This window comes from Mustela erminea, chromosome X (genome assembly GCF_009829155.1).
Source record: "Mustela erminea isolate mMusErm1 chromosome X, mMusErm1.Pri, whole genome shotgun sequence".
NCBI lineage: Eukaryota > Metazoa > Chordata > Mammalia > Carnivora > Mustelidae > Mustela > Mustela erminea.
This window is the reverse complement of record NC_045635.1, coordinates 60,215,621-60,233,199: the sequence shown is the minus strand read 5'-3', so window position 1 is coordinate 60,233,199 and position 17,579 is coordinate 60,215,621. Positions and strand designations below refer to the sequence as shown.

General features: G+C 38.3%; 1 protein-coding gene across 6 annotated transcripts in view; it reads left to right on the top strand.

Moving 5' to 3' along the window:
* The window catches only part of HDAC8 (histone deacetylase 8), a 221,868-nt gene that overhangs the window by 37,900 nt on the left and 166,389 nt on the right, over positions 1 to 17,579 (top strand). For 4 of the 6 annotated variants that reach the window (XM_032331391.1, XM_032331392.1, XM_032331394.1 and 1 more), the window contains exon 5: positions 10,685 to 10,789. The exons of the other annotated variants lie outside the window; for them this stretch is intronic. In XM_032331391.1, coding sequence (XP_032187282.1) covers positions 10,685 to 10,789 — 105 coding nt within the window. The remainder of the gene's footprint in view (positions 1 to 10,684; positions 10,790 to 17,579) is intronic. 6 annotated transcript variants of the gene reach the window in all.

Here is a 17,579-nt window from a genome sequence, read left to right as displayed (position 1 = left end):
TAATTATGCCAGATACACACAATGGAATACTATACAGCCATTAAAACTCAATTGACATGGAAAGATGTACATGGCACATTATGGAAGGTTATATAGCAGTGTAATATTCTCTCCATTAAAGAAGACTTTGCTTGCTAACAGTGTTTTTGGTTTTTTTTCCTCAGGAGTGAGGTTTCAGGTCATTGCACTTTTTGTTAAAGTTTGAATAGTTGAATATATTTTACTGAACATGTGTCATTTTATAGAAACAGTAACAAATAATATGCTGGCAACCCAGATCTCTGAAAAAATAAAGTCCTAAATTTGTAGCATTTGCTAATTTTGATGATATACTCTGAAGGACTTGCAAAATTCCTGACTATTTAATAATCAGCACTCACTAGCAGTTTTGACATACCACTGGCACTGAGCCACCCGGGTACCCCAAAAAAGAAGTGCTTTTAAAATTATCCATATTGTACAAAGCCTCACCTATAACTCCCCTTCTCCCTCTCTCTCTCTCTTTTTACTGCCTATATTCTCTCATCATTCATTTGCTCCCCAGTTTGCTCTTCTGACACCATTGAAAATATACCAGCAATCTCCTGATTGCCAAATCCAACAGACCTTTCTCAGTCCTCAGCATACTCAACTTCATTGTTACTAAAAACTATTTCCCCTTTCCTGCTACGCTTTCTTCTCTTATCCCAAACAAGAACAAACAAGGTTCATGGCTTACCGTGGCCTGCCTAGGACAAGCTGAAAAAGAGCATAAAACTGAGAGAGGAAGACCTCGATTGGAGAAGGGTCAGGGTGTATGTGTTAGTGGCCACATTTTATCTGTCTTGGTAATTTTAGGGCTTAACCCATGGGTGGAACTCAGCAGGCACACACAAATGTGGCTCAGTCTCTGTGACATCTGGGGCAAGACATCTCATCTTTCTGAGCCTCAGGTTCTACATGTATACAATGAGAATGATAATAATACCAACCCTAAGGGTTGCTTGAAGAACATCCATGTGCCTGTATATTGTGACCCTTAAAGATTAAAGATTATTCAAACATAAGTAAAAAGGTTTATAATGTTATCTTTGTTTGGTATTTTTTTCCCCAACTTCCCTAAATTAAACTTCCCTTGACCTTATCTCCCTCAAGCTACTATTTCTTCCCTTCCATTTTCCATAAAATTGCCTGCTTTCTCCATTTCTTTCTTTCCCATTTACTCCACAACTGTCTGTTCCACTGGAACTCCTTTTACCAGGTTCATGAGAGACAAGTCATTTTTAATCTTCCTCTTACTTGACCAGCATTGGATACTGGTAAACATACCTTCATTCTTTCTCTTGTTTTAAGCAGTTGTCACCAGGGGGCGCCTGGGTGTCTCAGTTAAGCCTCTGAGTGGATTTCGGATCAGGTCCTAATCTCACCGTTGGGGATCTAGCCCCGCATTGGGCTCCAGGCTGGGCATGGAGCCTACTAAAATAGAATAGAATAGAATAGAATAGAATAGAATAGAATAGAATAGAATAGAATGAAGCAGCAGAACCTGAAGAAAAATTTTATTTATTTGAAAGAGAGCACAAGTTGGGGGGTAGGGGCAGAGGGAGAGGGAGAGGCAGACTCCACTGATCAAGGAGCCCAACGTGAGGCTCAATCTGAGGACCCTGAGATCATGACCTTAGCCAAAGGCAGATACTTAACAGTCTGAGCCACCCAGATGCCCCTCTTTTTAATGCTCAAATTATCCCAAATTTGGCCAGTGAGATCTCCTCTGAGCCAGCTCCTATGTATTTTTTACATGATCCCATCACTTCCTTAATGCAGCTTTGCTTTCTGGTGAACAGAATTTCCCCAGTTCACATTGAACTTTTCCCACTCCAGCCCCAGAATCAACCATTTCTCTTCAAAGCCCTGGTTCCTCTTAGTAGGAAACAATATTTCATTACCACAGTCTTGGCACTAGGTATGCTCATTGCTACTGATGCACATCACTGTTAGGCTTTTTCTGTGTACTGAGCTAGGAAATATGTATTTTTTTGAAATTGTGAAACTATTAATGGGAATGGACTGTAGCAACAATAATCATAATAATCCATTAGTCCATAGTGATATTCAGTAGAGAGAGAGGGGGAAAAAGAAAGATCTTTTTTCTAGCAGAATACTAGCTAATATAATAGTAAGATAGAATAGAAAATCACTGTTTTGCAACTCCCAGTATATTAATTGATTTTGACATGCTTACCACATGGATGCTAAAACTATTGAGTAAAATGTTCTTGGGGAACAGGATATTCACACAGTCTCAAATTATCACCCCGCAGGGTTCCTTGCTCAATCACTAAGGGGAAATGTCCATTTACAATGGGAAAATCTAGCAGTCATTAGGTTAAATAAGTGATTAAATTCAGCATTGTCAATACCAGGACAACCTGACATTGTGCCTCCTGATGTAATGTAATAGGAAGTACAGAGCACCATTTATGAAATATTCTTGCCAAAGATGTTTAACTTGAAATTTAAATATGAAAATCACAGTTAGGCAAGCCTAGAGTGTGATACTTCCACCAAGTCAACTCTTCAAAAACCCACTATCATTAAATACAAAAAAAAGGCAGAGGAATTGTTCTAGATTGAAAAAAGAACCATGAACTCTAGCAGTCAAATACAATGTGCCAACTGTGATTGGATTCTGAATGGAGGAGGGGATCATAAAGAGCTATGAAAGACATTTTTGGAATAACTTGGTAAATTTAAATTTATATTATTAGATGACATTATTAAATTAATGTTGATTTCCTAGATATGACAGTGTGGAAGACTTCTTTTTCTTAGGAGATGCATGTTGAAGTATTTAGGAGTGAAGTATCCTCATATTTGTAGCTTACTTTCAAATGACTCAGCAAAGAGTGTGTGTGTGTGTGTGTGTGTGCGCGCGTGCACACATGTGTGTCTAGAGAGAACAAATAATGGGAAATTAGTAACCATTTATGACTCTAAGTGTAAGACAAGTGACTACTTATTGTACAGTTCTTCTAACTCATCTGTAGGCTTGAAAGTTTTCAAAATCAAAGTTAGAAAAACGCTTCTTTTTAAAGCCTTTGAAAATATATGGTGAAATTCAACAAGTGATGCTGGGACAATTCGATGCACCAATGCCAGAAGATAAAATTAGGCCCTTACTTCATACAATACACAAAAGTTACCTTAAAAATGGATAAGGGGCCTTAAACGGAAGAGCTAAAACAATAAAACTTATAAAAGAAAATGTAGGAGAAAACCTTTGAGACCTTGGTAAAGCAATGATTTCTTGGGTACAACAACAAAAGTGTGATCCATAAAATAACAAAAAAATTGACAAACCGGCCTTCATCAAAATTGAAAACTTCTGTACTTCAAGAGACCTCATTATGAAGATAAAAAAGCAACTCACAAACTGGGAGAAAATAATTGCAAATTATGTATCTGATAAAGGGCTTGTATCCACAATATACAGCTCTTAAAATTCAATAATAACAACACAGACAACCCAATTTAAAAATGGGAAGGGATTGGAATAGAAAACATATGAATAGTCAATAAGCACATGAGAAGATGGTCAATATCATTAATCATAGGGAAATGCAAATTAGAACCACAATGAAATACCATGACACACCCACTAGAATGGCTGTAATAAAAAAGATAGACAGTAAATGTTGGCAAGAATGTCAAGAAACAGGAACCTTTATATGTTTCTGGGGGGAATGTAGAGTGGTACAGATACTTTAGAGAACAGTTTAAGGGGAGGGAGTTAAGATGGTGGAGAAGTAGGAGGACCCTGAGCTTTCCTTGTCCCTTGAACATAGCTATATTGAGGTCAGATCACTTGGAACACCCAGTAAATTGATCTGAGGACTAGAAGGATCTCCATGGTTGGAGGGAGACAGCTATGGCAGATGAAAGGCTTCTTTTTTTTTCCCACTGTTCCAAAATTCATTGTTCATGCACCACACCCAGTGTTCCATGCAATACGTGCCCTCCTTAGTACCCACCACCAGGTTCATCCATCCCCACCACCACCGCCCTCCCCTCTAAAACCCTCAGATTGTTTGTCAGAGTCCACAGTCTCTCATGATTCGTCTCCCCTTCCAATTTCCCCCAATTCACTTTTCTTTTCCTTCTCCTAATGTCCTCCATTTTATTCCTTATGCTGCACAAGTAAGTGAAACCATATGATAATTGACTTTCTCTGCTTGACTTATTTCACTCAGCATAATCTATTCCAGTCCCGTCCATGTAGGTACAGAAGTTGGGTATTCATCCTTTCTCATGGCTGAGTAATATTCCATTGTATATATGGACCACATCTTCTTTATCCACTCATCTGTTGAAGGGCATTTTGGCTCTTTCCACAGTTTGGCGATTGTGGACTGTGGATTGTGGACTGCTGCTATGAACATTGGGGTACAGATGGTCCTTCTTTTCACCATTTGTATCATTGGGGTAAATACCCAGTAGTGCAATTGCAGGGTCATAGGGAAGTTCTATTTTTAATTTCTTGAGGAATCTCCACACTGTTCTCCAAAGAGGCTGCACCAACTTGCATTCCCACCAACAGTGTAAGAGGATTTCCCTCTCTCCACAACCTTTCCAACATTTGTTGTTTCCAGTCTTGTTAATCTTTGCCATTCTAACTGGTGTAAGGTGGTATCTCGATGTGGTTTTGATTTGAATTTCCCTGATGACTAATGATGATGAGCATTTTTTCGTGTGTCTGCTGGCCATTTGTATGTCTTCTTTGGAGAAGTCTGTTCATGTCTTCTGCCCTTTTTTTGACATGATTATCTGTTTTTTGGGTGTTGAGTTTGAGTTCTTTATAGATCTTGGATATCAGCCCTTTGTAGTGTCATCTGCGAATACCTTCTCCCATTCAGTGGGTTACCTCTTTGTTTTGTTGACTGTTTCCATTGCTGTGCAGAAACTTTTTATCTTGATGAAGTCCCAAAAGTTCATTTTTGCTTTTGTTTCCTTTGCCTTTGGAGACTTGTCTTGAAAGAGGTTGCTGTGGCTGATGTCAAAGAGGTTACTGCCTGTGTTCTCCTCTGGGATTTGATAGATTCCTGTCTCACACTGAGGTCTTTCATCCATTTTGAGTTTGTCTTTGTGTATGGTGTAAGAGAATGGTCAAGTTTCATTCTTCTATACATAACCATCCAATTTTCCCAGCACCATTTGTTGAGGAGACTGTCTTTTCTCCACTGGATATTTTCTCCTGCTTTGTCAAAGATTATCTGACCATAGAGTTGAGCATCCATAGCTGGGCTCTCTACTCTGTTCCATTGGTCTGTGTGTCTGGGTTTTTTTTTTTTTTTAAAGATTTTATTTATTTATTTGACAGACAGATCGCAAGTAGGCAGAGAGACAGGCAGAGAGAGAGGGGGAAGCAGGCTCCCTGATGAGCAGAGAGCCCGATGCGGGACTCGATCCCAGGACCCTGGGACCATGACCCGAGCTGAAGGCAGAGGCTTTAACCCACTGAGCCACCCAGACGCCCTGTGTGTCTGTTTTGATGCCAATACCATGCTGTCTTGGTGATCACAGCTTTGTAATACAGCTTGAAATCAGGCAACGTGATTCCCCTAACTTTGTTTTTCTTTTTCAGAATTTTCTTAGCAATTTGGGGTCTTTTCTGGTTCCATACAAATTTTAGGATTGTTTGTTCCATCATTCCATCACTTTGAAAATTTGCAAGGCTTATTTTAACACTTTGGAGAACAGTTTAGCAGTTTCTTAAGAAGTTAAACACAAATTTATCATTCATCCCACCAGTTCCACTCCCAATAGAAACAAAAACTTATGTCTACACAGAGACTTGCACATAAACGTTCATAGCGCATCAATTCTCTTCTATTCTGTTTGGTTATTCATAATAACCAGAAAGTGAGAACAAGCCATATTTCCATTAACTAGTGTATGAATAAACAAAATGTGGTATATCCATATAATAGAATACTATTCAAGGATTTAAAGTGGAATGAAATACTGATACATGCTACAATGTGTATGATCCTCAAAAATGTTGTGCTCAGCAATACATGCTCATAGGTATTTACCCAATTGGGTTGAAAACTGATGTCCATACAAAAACATGCACACAAATGTTGATAGCGGCTTTTTTCTTTTTTTTTTTCTTTTTTTTAAAAGATTTTATTTATTTATTTGACAGACAGAGATCACAAGTAGGCAGAGAGGCAGGCAGAGAGAGAGAGAGAGAAAGAGGGAAGCAGGCTTCCTGCGGAGCAGAGAGCCTGATGCGGGGCTCGATCCCAGGACCCTGAGATCATGACCCGAGCCGAAGGCAGCAGCCCAAACCACTGAGCCACCCAGGCGCCCCGCGGCTTTTTTCTTTATTGCCAAGATTTAGAAGCAATCAAGATGTCCATCAATGGTAAATGGATAAGTAAACTGTTTTATCTATACAATGGATATGGAGTATTATTCCCCTATAAAAAAAAAGTCCTGTATTGAGGATTGAAATTAGCTAAGAGGTTAGAACTTAAATATTCTCACCAAAAAAAGATATGTGAGGTGATAGATGTGTTAATTAATTAGATGGGGGCACTCCTTTGACAGTGTGTATGAGTATCCAAACACCACAATGTCCACTTTAAATATCTTACAATTTTATATGTCAGTTAAACCTCTATAAAGCTGAAATTTTAAAAATTGAGTTATCAAGCCACAAAAAGAAATGAAGAAATTTTAAATCCATATTGTTAAGTGAAAGAAGCCAACCTGGAAATACTACATACTGTATGACTTCAACTATATAACATTCTGAAAAAAAGCAAAACTATAGAGAGAGTAAAAAAAAATAATAGTGATTACCAGGGGCTCAGAGAGGAGGGGAGGAATAATTAGGCAGAGCACAGGGAATTTTTAGGATGGTGAAACTATTCTTTATGATTCTATAATTGTGGCTACATGACATCATACATTTGTCAAAACTCATACAACACTATGAGTGAACCCTAATATAAGCTATGGACTTTAATAACAATATATCAGTATTGCAACAAATGTACCAGGCTAATGTAAGATGTTAATAAGCAAAACTATATGTGGGGAAGAGGGTATATGGAAACTCTCTGTTCTATGTGTTGTTTTTCTGTAAATCTAAAACTGTCCTAGAAAGCTCTATTAATTTAAAAAATTATCTTAAGTAGGGACACCTGAGTGGCTCAGTTAGTTGAGCATCTGACTGTTGGTTTCAGCTCAGGACATGATCTCAGGGCTATTAGATCAGACCCCACATCTGGCTCCATGCTCAGTTGGGAGTCTGCTGGCAATTCTCTCTCTCCCTCTGCCCCTCCCTCCGCTCGTACACATGTGCGCGCTCTTTCTCTCTCTCCCTCAAAATAAATCCTTAAAAAAAAGAAAAAGAAATCCTTAAAAAAAGAAAAAAATATGCTAAGTAAAAGAAACAGATAGAAAAGACCATGTAAGGTGTAATTCCATTTATATGAAATGTTCAGAAAGACAAATCTATACAGACAGAGAGTAGATTAGTTGCCTGGCTCTGGGGTTAGAATAGGGATTAATTGTAATAGATATGAGGTATCTTACTAGAGGGATAAAAATGTTCTATAATTAGATTATGGTGATGGCTGCCTAACTCAGTAAATTTATTGAAAATCATTGAATTTTATATTTAATATGGGTAAATTTTATGGTATCTAAATCATACCTTAATAAAGCTACAAAAAATTCATTTAATCTCACCTTTAAAGATTATGTTAGGCCTGAGTTCCTTGTAACTGTGAATCATATATATAATGTGTAATGGGATCCCATGTTCATTGACCAGAAAATTAATATTGTTAAGATGGCAATGCTGCCATGTTGATTTACAGATTCAACACAGTTCCTACAAAATCCTAGCTAGCTTTTTGTAGAAATTGACAAGCTGATCCCTGCATACGGAAATGCAGGGGACCTACAGAAAGCCAAAACAATCTTGAAAAAGAACAAAGTTGGAGGACTCACACTATAATCAAGACAGTGTGGTGCTGTCATAAGGTTAGACATAGAGATCAATGGGAAGTCCAGAGAGAAACCCTCACATTTATGGTCAATTAATTTTTGACAAAGGTACTAAGATAATTCAACTGGAAAAGAATAGTCTTCTCAACAAATGGTGCTGGCAAAACTGGATCCACATGCAGAAGAATGAAATTGAGCCTCTACTTCCTACCATACATAACAGTTAAAAATAGATCATAGACCTAAATGTGAGGGCTAAAACTATAAAATTTGTAGAAGAAAGCATTGGAGTAATCATCGTAACCTTGGCTTAGGCAAAGCCCTCTTAGCTATATCACCAAAAACATAAGCAACAAAAGAAAAAAATAAATAAATTGGACTTCATCAAGATTAAGTCCTCTGGGGCTTCAAGGAACATCATCAAGAAAGTGAAAAGACAGCCAACAGAATGAGAGAAAACATTCCCAAATCATACACAGGTATACCGTGGAGGTATTACAGGTTCTGTTCTAGACCACAGCAATAATGCAAATATCACAATAAAGTGAGTAAAATGAATTTTTTTGGTTTCCCAGGGCATATAAAAAATGTATGTTTGTACTGTAATCTTCCATGCTTGCAATAACAAACTCTGTCTAAAAAAGTATATATTTAATTTAAAAATACTTTATTGCCAAAAAATTATAATCATCTGAGCTTTGAGCAAGTCATACTCTTTTTTGCCTGTGGAAGATTTTTCCTGAGTGTTGATGGCTGGCGACCAATCAGGGTGGTGGTTGCTAAAGGTTGGGGCAGCTGTGGCAGTTTCTTAAAAGAAGACGATGGTGAAGTTTGCCACATGTACAGACTCTTCCTTTCAACAGTGTGTCTAGCATGTGAGGCTGTTTGATGGCATTTTACCCACAGTAGAACTTGTTTCAAAACTAGAGTCAATCCTCTCAAAACCTGCTCCTGCTTTATCAATCAAGTTTATATCATATTCTAAATGTTTTGTTGCCATTTAAAGAAGCTTCTACCAGGAGTAGATTCCATCTCAAGGAACCACTTTTTATGCTCATCCATAAGAAGCAATTCCTTGTCCATTAGTTTTATCACGAGATTGTGGCAATTCAGTCACATCTTCAGGCTCCACTTCTAATTCTAGTTCTTTTGCTGTTTCCACCACAAACCTTCAGTTTGTTTAAAAAAAAAAAAGGCACTATCTGTGGAGCACAATAAAGTAAATTACAATAAAATGGATAGGCCTGTATCTGATCAGAGGTTTGTGTCCAGAATATATAAAGAACTCTTCCAGCTCAACAATAAAAAGACAAATAGCCCAGTTAAAATATGGCAAAGATTTGAATAGATGTTTATACCAAGAAGATACACAAATGACCAATGAACACAAGGAAAGATGTTCAAAATCATTAGTCATTAGGGAAGCCCAAACCAAAACTACAATAAGATACCATTTCACGCCCACCAGGATGGCTAAAATCAACTAGACAGATGATGACAAATACATGTGAGAACAGGCGAAATTAGAACCCTCATACACTGCTGGTAGGAATGTAAAATGGTACAGCCACTTTGGAAAATAATCTTGACAGTCCCTCAAAAGCAGACCGTATAACTGCAGATGCACACCATTATCCATTTGATGTTCTTAGGAAGAGCAAGAAGGCCAATGTGGCTGGAGCGAAGTCAGTAATGGAGACAAGGGCAGGAGAGGACAGAGGAATTGATAAAGGGCATGTCATGCAAGGCCTTGTGGACCATGGTAGGACTTTGGATCTTATTGGGAATGCAATGGAATTTTTATCAGGAGCTCTTGGGTGTGAGTGAGATTATAGTATCCATTGTAAGGAGTGAAAAAGAGACAGCTAGAGGGAAGTAAACTATTACTGAGCAGCCTTGAAGGCCCACCTGTGATCAGGAACCATAAATGTATAATGGTGTACATCTGCAGTTACATGGTTTGTTCCAGCAGCACTTGACCTTCCTAGCTTTGGGAACAGAAAAAACAGGTGGTCAGACTGACTTAAGGTTGGGATTTGAGGTTCAGATGCCAGGAGGAAACTTGCTGGTAAACTAACTCATAAGTAAGTACTAAGGTAGGTTCTTATAGAAAAAAATCTTATAGAGAAAAATCACATTTCCAGGCGTCTTTGGAAAAAGGAAGTACTGTATTTCTGCCTTTTGCCATCTTTTGCTGCTTTGCTATAAGCAATTTAGAAGCAATTAATTTAATGAAAGAAGCATCGAGAGGAGACTTAAATGGAGCCTCAGCTCTCCCAGTGACTCTGACACCAGGGATAAATTGTCAAAGCTGACAGCTGTAAGAAGGCTAAAGAAATTATCTTTCTGGCTGCTTGTTAAATCATGCCAAGAAATTAGCTTTGTGCCATAAAATAAAACTCTTCAACCTCTTTTGGCAACATTTCTTCCAAATTTCCTCTGTGCTACCAAATTTCTCCTGATGCAGTTCCGCTCATTTTCCTTGTGCTGGTGATCACCTATACAACATTGCTTCGTAGAAGAAACGATAGTTTAAATCAGATCCTACCCCTCCTCTGCTCAAAACCCTCCAAAGGTTTCCTATCCCACTGAGAATAAAGTCCAAACTCCTTGGGATGGCCCCTGTAATTTGGTCCCATCAGAACTCATCTTGTACCACTCTCCTTCATTAACTGTGTTCCAGCCACACTGGCCTTTCAGCTTCTCAAATAGGCCAAGGAAGTTCTTTCCTGCCTCAGAGCTTTTGCCATGCTGTTCTCTCTGCCTGGAAGACTTCATCTCAGTATGGGTGAGTTTCTTTTCACTTTTCAGGTCTTTGTCTAAATATCACCTGCTCAGAGAATCTTTCCTGACCAACCTATCTGAAGTAACCCACACACACCCTGTTACTCTCTATCACATTCCTGTGTTATTTCTGTGATGTTGCTTGTCAGAGTATGTTGTTTTCTTGTTTTTTTGTGTGTGTTTTTCATCTGCTTCCATGTACCCCCAACACCCCCCGACACACACACACTGTGAAGTCCTTGAGAATAGGCTTATCTGTATGATCTGTATCATCTTTATTTATGGACCAGAGCGAGTGCTCAATACAAGTTTATATGCTGAGGGATGAAGGAAGAGATAGACCTCTTTTGTTACCTGTGCCCAATAAGTAATTATTATTTCTCGAACCTTTAGTCATTTATATTGTCCTCCCCTGGACTCTTCCATAAGTGGAATAAAATCCTGACTTCCTGACTGATCTTAAATATTAGAGAGAGGATTATCATATTATAGACTTTCAGAGTCAGGAAGAACCAGAAGTCATCTATGCTAACCTTTCTCTCCATGTAGAGACCTTTCCGCAGTATCTATCCCAGGATTCCTTAAGATGCCTCAGTGGCAACTACAGGAAGTAAAGGGGTGGCTAAGTATATAAGGTTCTGGAACTGCCCCCCCCCCACCAAAGTGTCACACTTTAACCAGAGCGGTATTGATTTTGTTTATTTTCTATATTGGGATTTCACATAAAATTTCATTTGGAAAAAAAAAAAATAAACAACAGACTGCTGCTGAAGAGAACTTTAAAAAAAACTACACCTGTCTGGCTCAGTCAGTAGAGCATGTGACTCTTGATCTGAGCATCATGAATTCAAGCCCCACATTTGGCATCGAGCTGACTTTAAAAAAAAAAAAAACTACAGATCTTATCTATGCCTGAACATGCATATCTTGATATTCCTTCATGCCATTTTTACATCTCTGTCTTCAATATTTAAAGATGACACTACTGCCAGCAAACGCTATTTGTGCGTGTATTTGTCACTACAAAGACAAACATACCACCAAATGGTTCTTTCTACATGTAAAGCCATCCATTGGCTTGAAGCACTAGCCATGAGTTAAATAAGGTGTTTATTTCATAAATTGATCTTGAGGCTACGCATCAAGATGGTCTGTGCAGTCTCCCAGGAGTCTGTCGCTGTGTTACAGTACTGAGAACCAGTTCAAATACGACCTTACAGGGTATCTTCCACTTTCCTAGTTTGTTTCACATCAGTGAATTACCTTCTTTGTTTTGATATTAAATTTTACCCTAGTAATATCCACCCACTTTGCCAATTGATTCAGGTCATTTCCATTTTAAGTGTGTCTACCAAACAAAACTGCCACATCTAACTTTATATTTTGGATATATTTAATGCAAAACTCCCTATTTAATAACACATTAAAAAAAAACTAATGACATGTCTGTAGATCTAGAACCAGCTTCTACATAAATCCATGCTTTGTTTCTCTGTTTGTTTGTTTGTTCTTGGGTGGGGGGAGCAATGAGTCACGGAGCCTTAAAGTTTCCTGATTTGGGTACTGATCAGTCCAATTTTAGTGATCTGGTCCAAAGTTTTTCTAGTTTATCACATTTGAATTTGTAAATGTATAATCTGAACATTATTTTTCATTTATCCAAGGTAAAAAATAAAAATCATTTTCTTCATTTTTTAGACATTTCATCATTATAAAACCTTTAAAATAAAAAAAATGTGTTCTTCAGAGCCTGCCATGTGCTAAGCACTGTGCTAGATATTGAAGGTATAAAGATGAGTAAGAGATAGAGTCCTTGCTCTCAAAGAGTTTATAGTTTAGTGGAGGAGACAGGTACAGGAAGTAATCATTTGCAAGCCAGTCTGATAAGTACTGTGGTAGAGGTTTGAATAAACTTCTGGAGTACAAAAGTGGTATCAACTTTCTTTGCCTGGGAAAGGAATGTGGAACTTTAGGGCTGTCTTCACAGCCAGATCTTCAAGGATAGGTAAAGGTTGGCAGAGGAGGTGGAAGTCATTCAGCATCCAAGACTACATATGCACAAAGCCCCAGAGACTTAGAGAATATCCTATGTTTGGGATAGGGAGAAAAGTTTAGTGTGGTTAAATTCTAAGTACTTGAGGGGAATGGTGAGATAAGAAGCTTGAGAAAGTAGGCAGGGCCAAGACCAGGAAGGGCATTGTGTATGTGCTATGCTAAAGAAAGGGTCTTTTTTTCTTACAGGCACGTGGACTCATTGAGGGGTTTTTAAGCAGGGTAATAGCATTGTCAGAATTGTGCTTTAGAAACTTAGAATAAGCAATGTAAAGTATGTGATAGGGAGGGAACACTGGGAGGAATATAGGACCCCTCTGTAGTATGTGGCCAATTCCCTAAGTACCCTGGGAGTAGCCATTTCTTCCCTTACTTTACATGGAGCTAATACAAGTAAATGAGATCATATGTCCTTTGAGCCTCTTAGAAGAAAGCTCCCAGGTTAGGTCTAGGTGGTTGGAAGTTGAAAAAAATTTAGTCTATACCATATAATTTAATGCTTATTCATGCACACCTTATGGGTTTTTCAAAAAATATGTATTTGTCCTTTTTTACAGCTGAATTCTACTGAGTCACTGTCTTTTGAAGGGCAGGTTCCAGGACATCTTGCATTGTCCACAACCCTTAATACAGAGACAGAGCACAGAATGAGTCCTCAGCACCTTTCCGCAGATTGACTGCATACAGAGTCCCCTCTTAGGCAGACTGCCTGAGACTGAGGTATCAGAAGAAGGCCACAGTACTGCTGGGGACTAGGAATAATGTTTGATTTCAAGGCTCATTTCCTAGGGATGGCCAAAACGATTCTGAGTCTTGTCCAGCCAAGCCTCTGAGTGCCAGCCAGGCCCCTTTACTCCCTGCTTGGGCTTAACACCTTCTTGTAAATAATGAGACAAATTATGAAAGTTCCCTCCGTATTAAAGAGAAATAATTATCAATTTGCTAGGAAGTCACAATCTACAGCTGAAAAATATTGAGTAGAATATATGTATAATTGTGAACAAAATTTCAGAACGTAGCTAGTCATCTGTTTGCAGAAAAGGTGTGAAAAATAATGCTACGCCTTTTATAGTTTGTCTTTTTGATATTGTAATTAACATAGATATAACATGAGGAAAAACCATAGGTGTTTTCAGTCCAGGTTTTGAACAGTTTCAGTAATACATGGTAAAATTTGTCATTAATCCTATAGTCAAAAGGACGTTTGAGGAGCTCCCATATGTTTTTCTTGTATGTCAAAAAATTACCCTATGGGGCACCTGGGTGGCTCAGTTGTTAAGTGTCTTGTCTTCGGCTCAGGTCATGATCCCAGGATCCTGGGATCCAGCCCCACATCAGGCTCCCTGCTCGGTGGGAAGCCAGCTTCTCTCTCTCCTACTCTCCCTGCTGGTGTTCCCAGTTCTCACTATCTATCAAATAAATAAATAAAATCTTTTTTTTTAAATTACCCTAGATTTGCATCAGCAGAAGCCAGAAAGTCTGAAAAGCATTCCCTGCATTTTTAAAGCAAGCACTCTTCTCTCTCTCCTGATTCGGCAGAGGTTGTGATCAGTTCACTGAGCAGAATGGCATTTCCTCCTATCCACACCTAATATAAACTCCAGCCAATTTAATGGGGTGTATTACGTAGGTTGGGGATGCAAGCACATAAAGTCTTTGGCTCCTGAGACACTCATCTTATGTGCCAAGACCAGGTGCCGAAATATAAATGCATATATATTAAGCCTGAGACAGGGCTTTGCCAGTGCTTTTGTGTTTTTTTCTATTTAACTAGAAAGGTTGAGCAGGCACGGTTTCCATCAGTTTTACATAAAATGTTATTTTTCTTGTGGAGGAAGAGAGTACATTTAATTCCTCAACTCTAAACCATTGAGGCTTTTAAGTCCATTAATTTAGAGCTTAAAGTAAAAAGTTATATTTTTGATTAATCAGAATGCTCAGGAATGGAATGTTCTGGTTAATCAACTCTCTGGTTTAGGGAACAGTTGCACCAGCCTTTTTATTTGTTTTATACATATTTCTTAAGCTTTTTTTTTATTATTATGTTATGTTAGTCACCATACAGTACATCATTAGGTTTTGATGTAGTGTTCCAAGATTCATTGTTTATGTACAACACCTAGTGCTCCATGCAATACATGCCCTCCTTAATACCCACCACCAGGCTCACCCTCCTTTCTAGTCCCAAAACCACCACCTCAGCTCCAGGTCCCATCCCCTCTCTGCAACTCATTTATCCACTTGTCATGCTTTTCTACTGCTATCCAGCTGACTCATTTACCAGATTTTTTCCCTCAAAACATAAATTTGACTTTTTTTCTTTAGCTCAGAAATTTTTAATGATTTTCCAGTGTTTGTCCAATCAAACAGAAAGTCTAGCCTCCAAAAGTTTTCCAGTTTGCCACCAAATCTACCACAGCAAACTTAACTTCCACTTTTCCCTAACTGTACTCTAAAATCCAGATTAGTCTGTGTTCTCTTCACATGTCTTGATCTTCCCTGCCTCCAAACAGTTGTTTCTGTTATTTATCCTGCTTCATTTGCCTTCTCTCCTATCTCCACCTGTTGAAATACTATCTGTGCTCCATGGTCCATCTTAAATAATAATAATAGTTAACCTTTATTGAGTTTGTATTAGTATTGCCCTATGGGGCACCACAGGACCTCTTTATATGGCCAGTACGGTTTTTTTTTTAATTTAATTTTTTTTTCAGTGTTCCAAGATTCATTGTTTATACACCACACCCAGTGCTCCATGCAATATGTGCCCTCCTTAATACCAATCACCAGGCTCACCCAACCCCCGACCCCTTCCCCTCCAAAACCCTCAGTTTGTTTCTCAGAGTCCACAGTCTCTCATGGTTCATCTCCCCCTGATCCCCCCGCCATTTTTCCTTCCTTCTCCTAATGTCCTGCATGCTATTCTTTATGTTCCAACCTTTAAAAAATGTGTCTATAGATTTCTGCCTTAGTAAGCACAGAAGAATGGACCTGATTGAATCTTGCTACTAGCACTCAGAGTTACACAGTTTTTCTGCACCCTTGATACTAATTGGATAAGATCACCAAAAGTTCCAGATATTGACTAAATCTGGACTGAACCTGGGGTATATGCTGAGAAATTACTTTGGGAAATTGTTTGGTTTCCTCTCATTTACTTCCTTCCCTGAAAGCAGAGAGATATAAAAGAAAAATTCACTAGCCAAGTGAAGACTTTGACTTGCTAATCTATACTTTACTGAGTAAAACCATAGTTTAGAACATGAAAATTCTATGTCATCAGAGAAAACTGTGCTAAAAATTTTAGATCCAAAAAATGGGACTTTGCATGTCCAAAGTAAACAAGTGGATTGAGTTCATCTTGACCTCTCTTCAATTTATTCCCCAACGGAATTAATCTTACATCAATTATCAGGGGCTTACTCACCACTTTGACTCTTCTGTAGTGCAGATGTTATGTTTTGTTTATAAACTAGCTAAGGTTCTTAGTGGTAAATAGTACTGCTTTACACTTTTCCCATTCGTTTACCTTGGAATATGTAATATCCAAAGGGAAATGTGGTCTGTGAATTCTGAAAGTGGCCTTCCAGCACTTTTCACCATAATGAATTCATAGTCCCTTTTCTTGATTCATTTTCAGGCAAATATTACCTTATTTCTATTCTCCCAAGCCTTCATTTGTCTTTAATAGAGACTGCTTATCATGCCAAATGATGTGGAAAGAGTGAGAACTGTGTAGAATTAGCTACTGTCACATTTATTTTATTTCCTGGATAACATTTTCAGTTTTGTCACACAGTTAATGGATTTGTTTCTATTAACAAGTAGAGCCTTCTTGACCTAATCCTTTTTCACACATATTCCTGTATAACTTCTAAATCCAAAGGTGCTAAGACAGTAGCTAAATTGGGTTTATATAGGAGAGGACCACCACAAAGTCAACTGGTACAAATTTGGCCGTAGTCGTTTACTTGCCTTTGGGGGGGATTTTTAAAAAATTGTCCCAAATCCACATAACCTGAAAGTTGAAATGATTAAAGTTTGGTGGGATATTGTAGGAGAAATCTGGAAAGAAAATTTGCTACTAGAAGGATCTGTGGTGGTTCCTTTTTTGACCAAAAGGCTTTTAAATTCAAGTCAGACAATGGCAAAGGGGAGAGAGGCTAGCAGAAAAACTAGAAAAGTGGTGCGTGAAAGGCAAAGAGGTGGGAGGAAACTGACTTGATAGACTAATTTCAGCAACATTGTAAATGAAATGAAGACAGAAATAGGCACGAAGGAGAGGTAAAAGAAATTATGAAGGAGAGGAAAAGCAACAAATGTTGATAGAAGAGTATCATAGCTGTTTACCAAAGTGATTAAGCTTATATGCAGAAGAGCCAGACTGCCTAAATTCAAATTCAAGACCAACTGCTTCCTAGCTACGTGACTTTGAACAAGATACTTAATCTCCCTGTTTCAGTTTCCTCATTTTTAAAATGGAAATAATAATAGTATCAACCTCACAGGGCCACTGTGAGAATTGATTGTGTTAACACATTGAAAGCACCTAGGACAGTTCCTGGCACAGGATCATCACTTGATAAATGTTGCCTGTTATTTTTATTATATGCCAACAACAGAGAAAAGCCAAACCATACTACCAGCTGGTTCCAAAATAGATATAATGAAAGTCAAGAATTATAAGAGTTATGCTAACACTAAAAGAGAAAATAGGAAGGGCCAAATAAGTAAACCCTGGA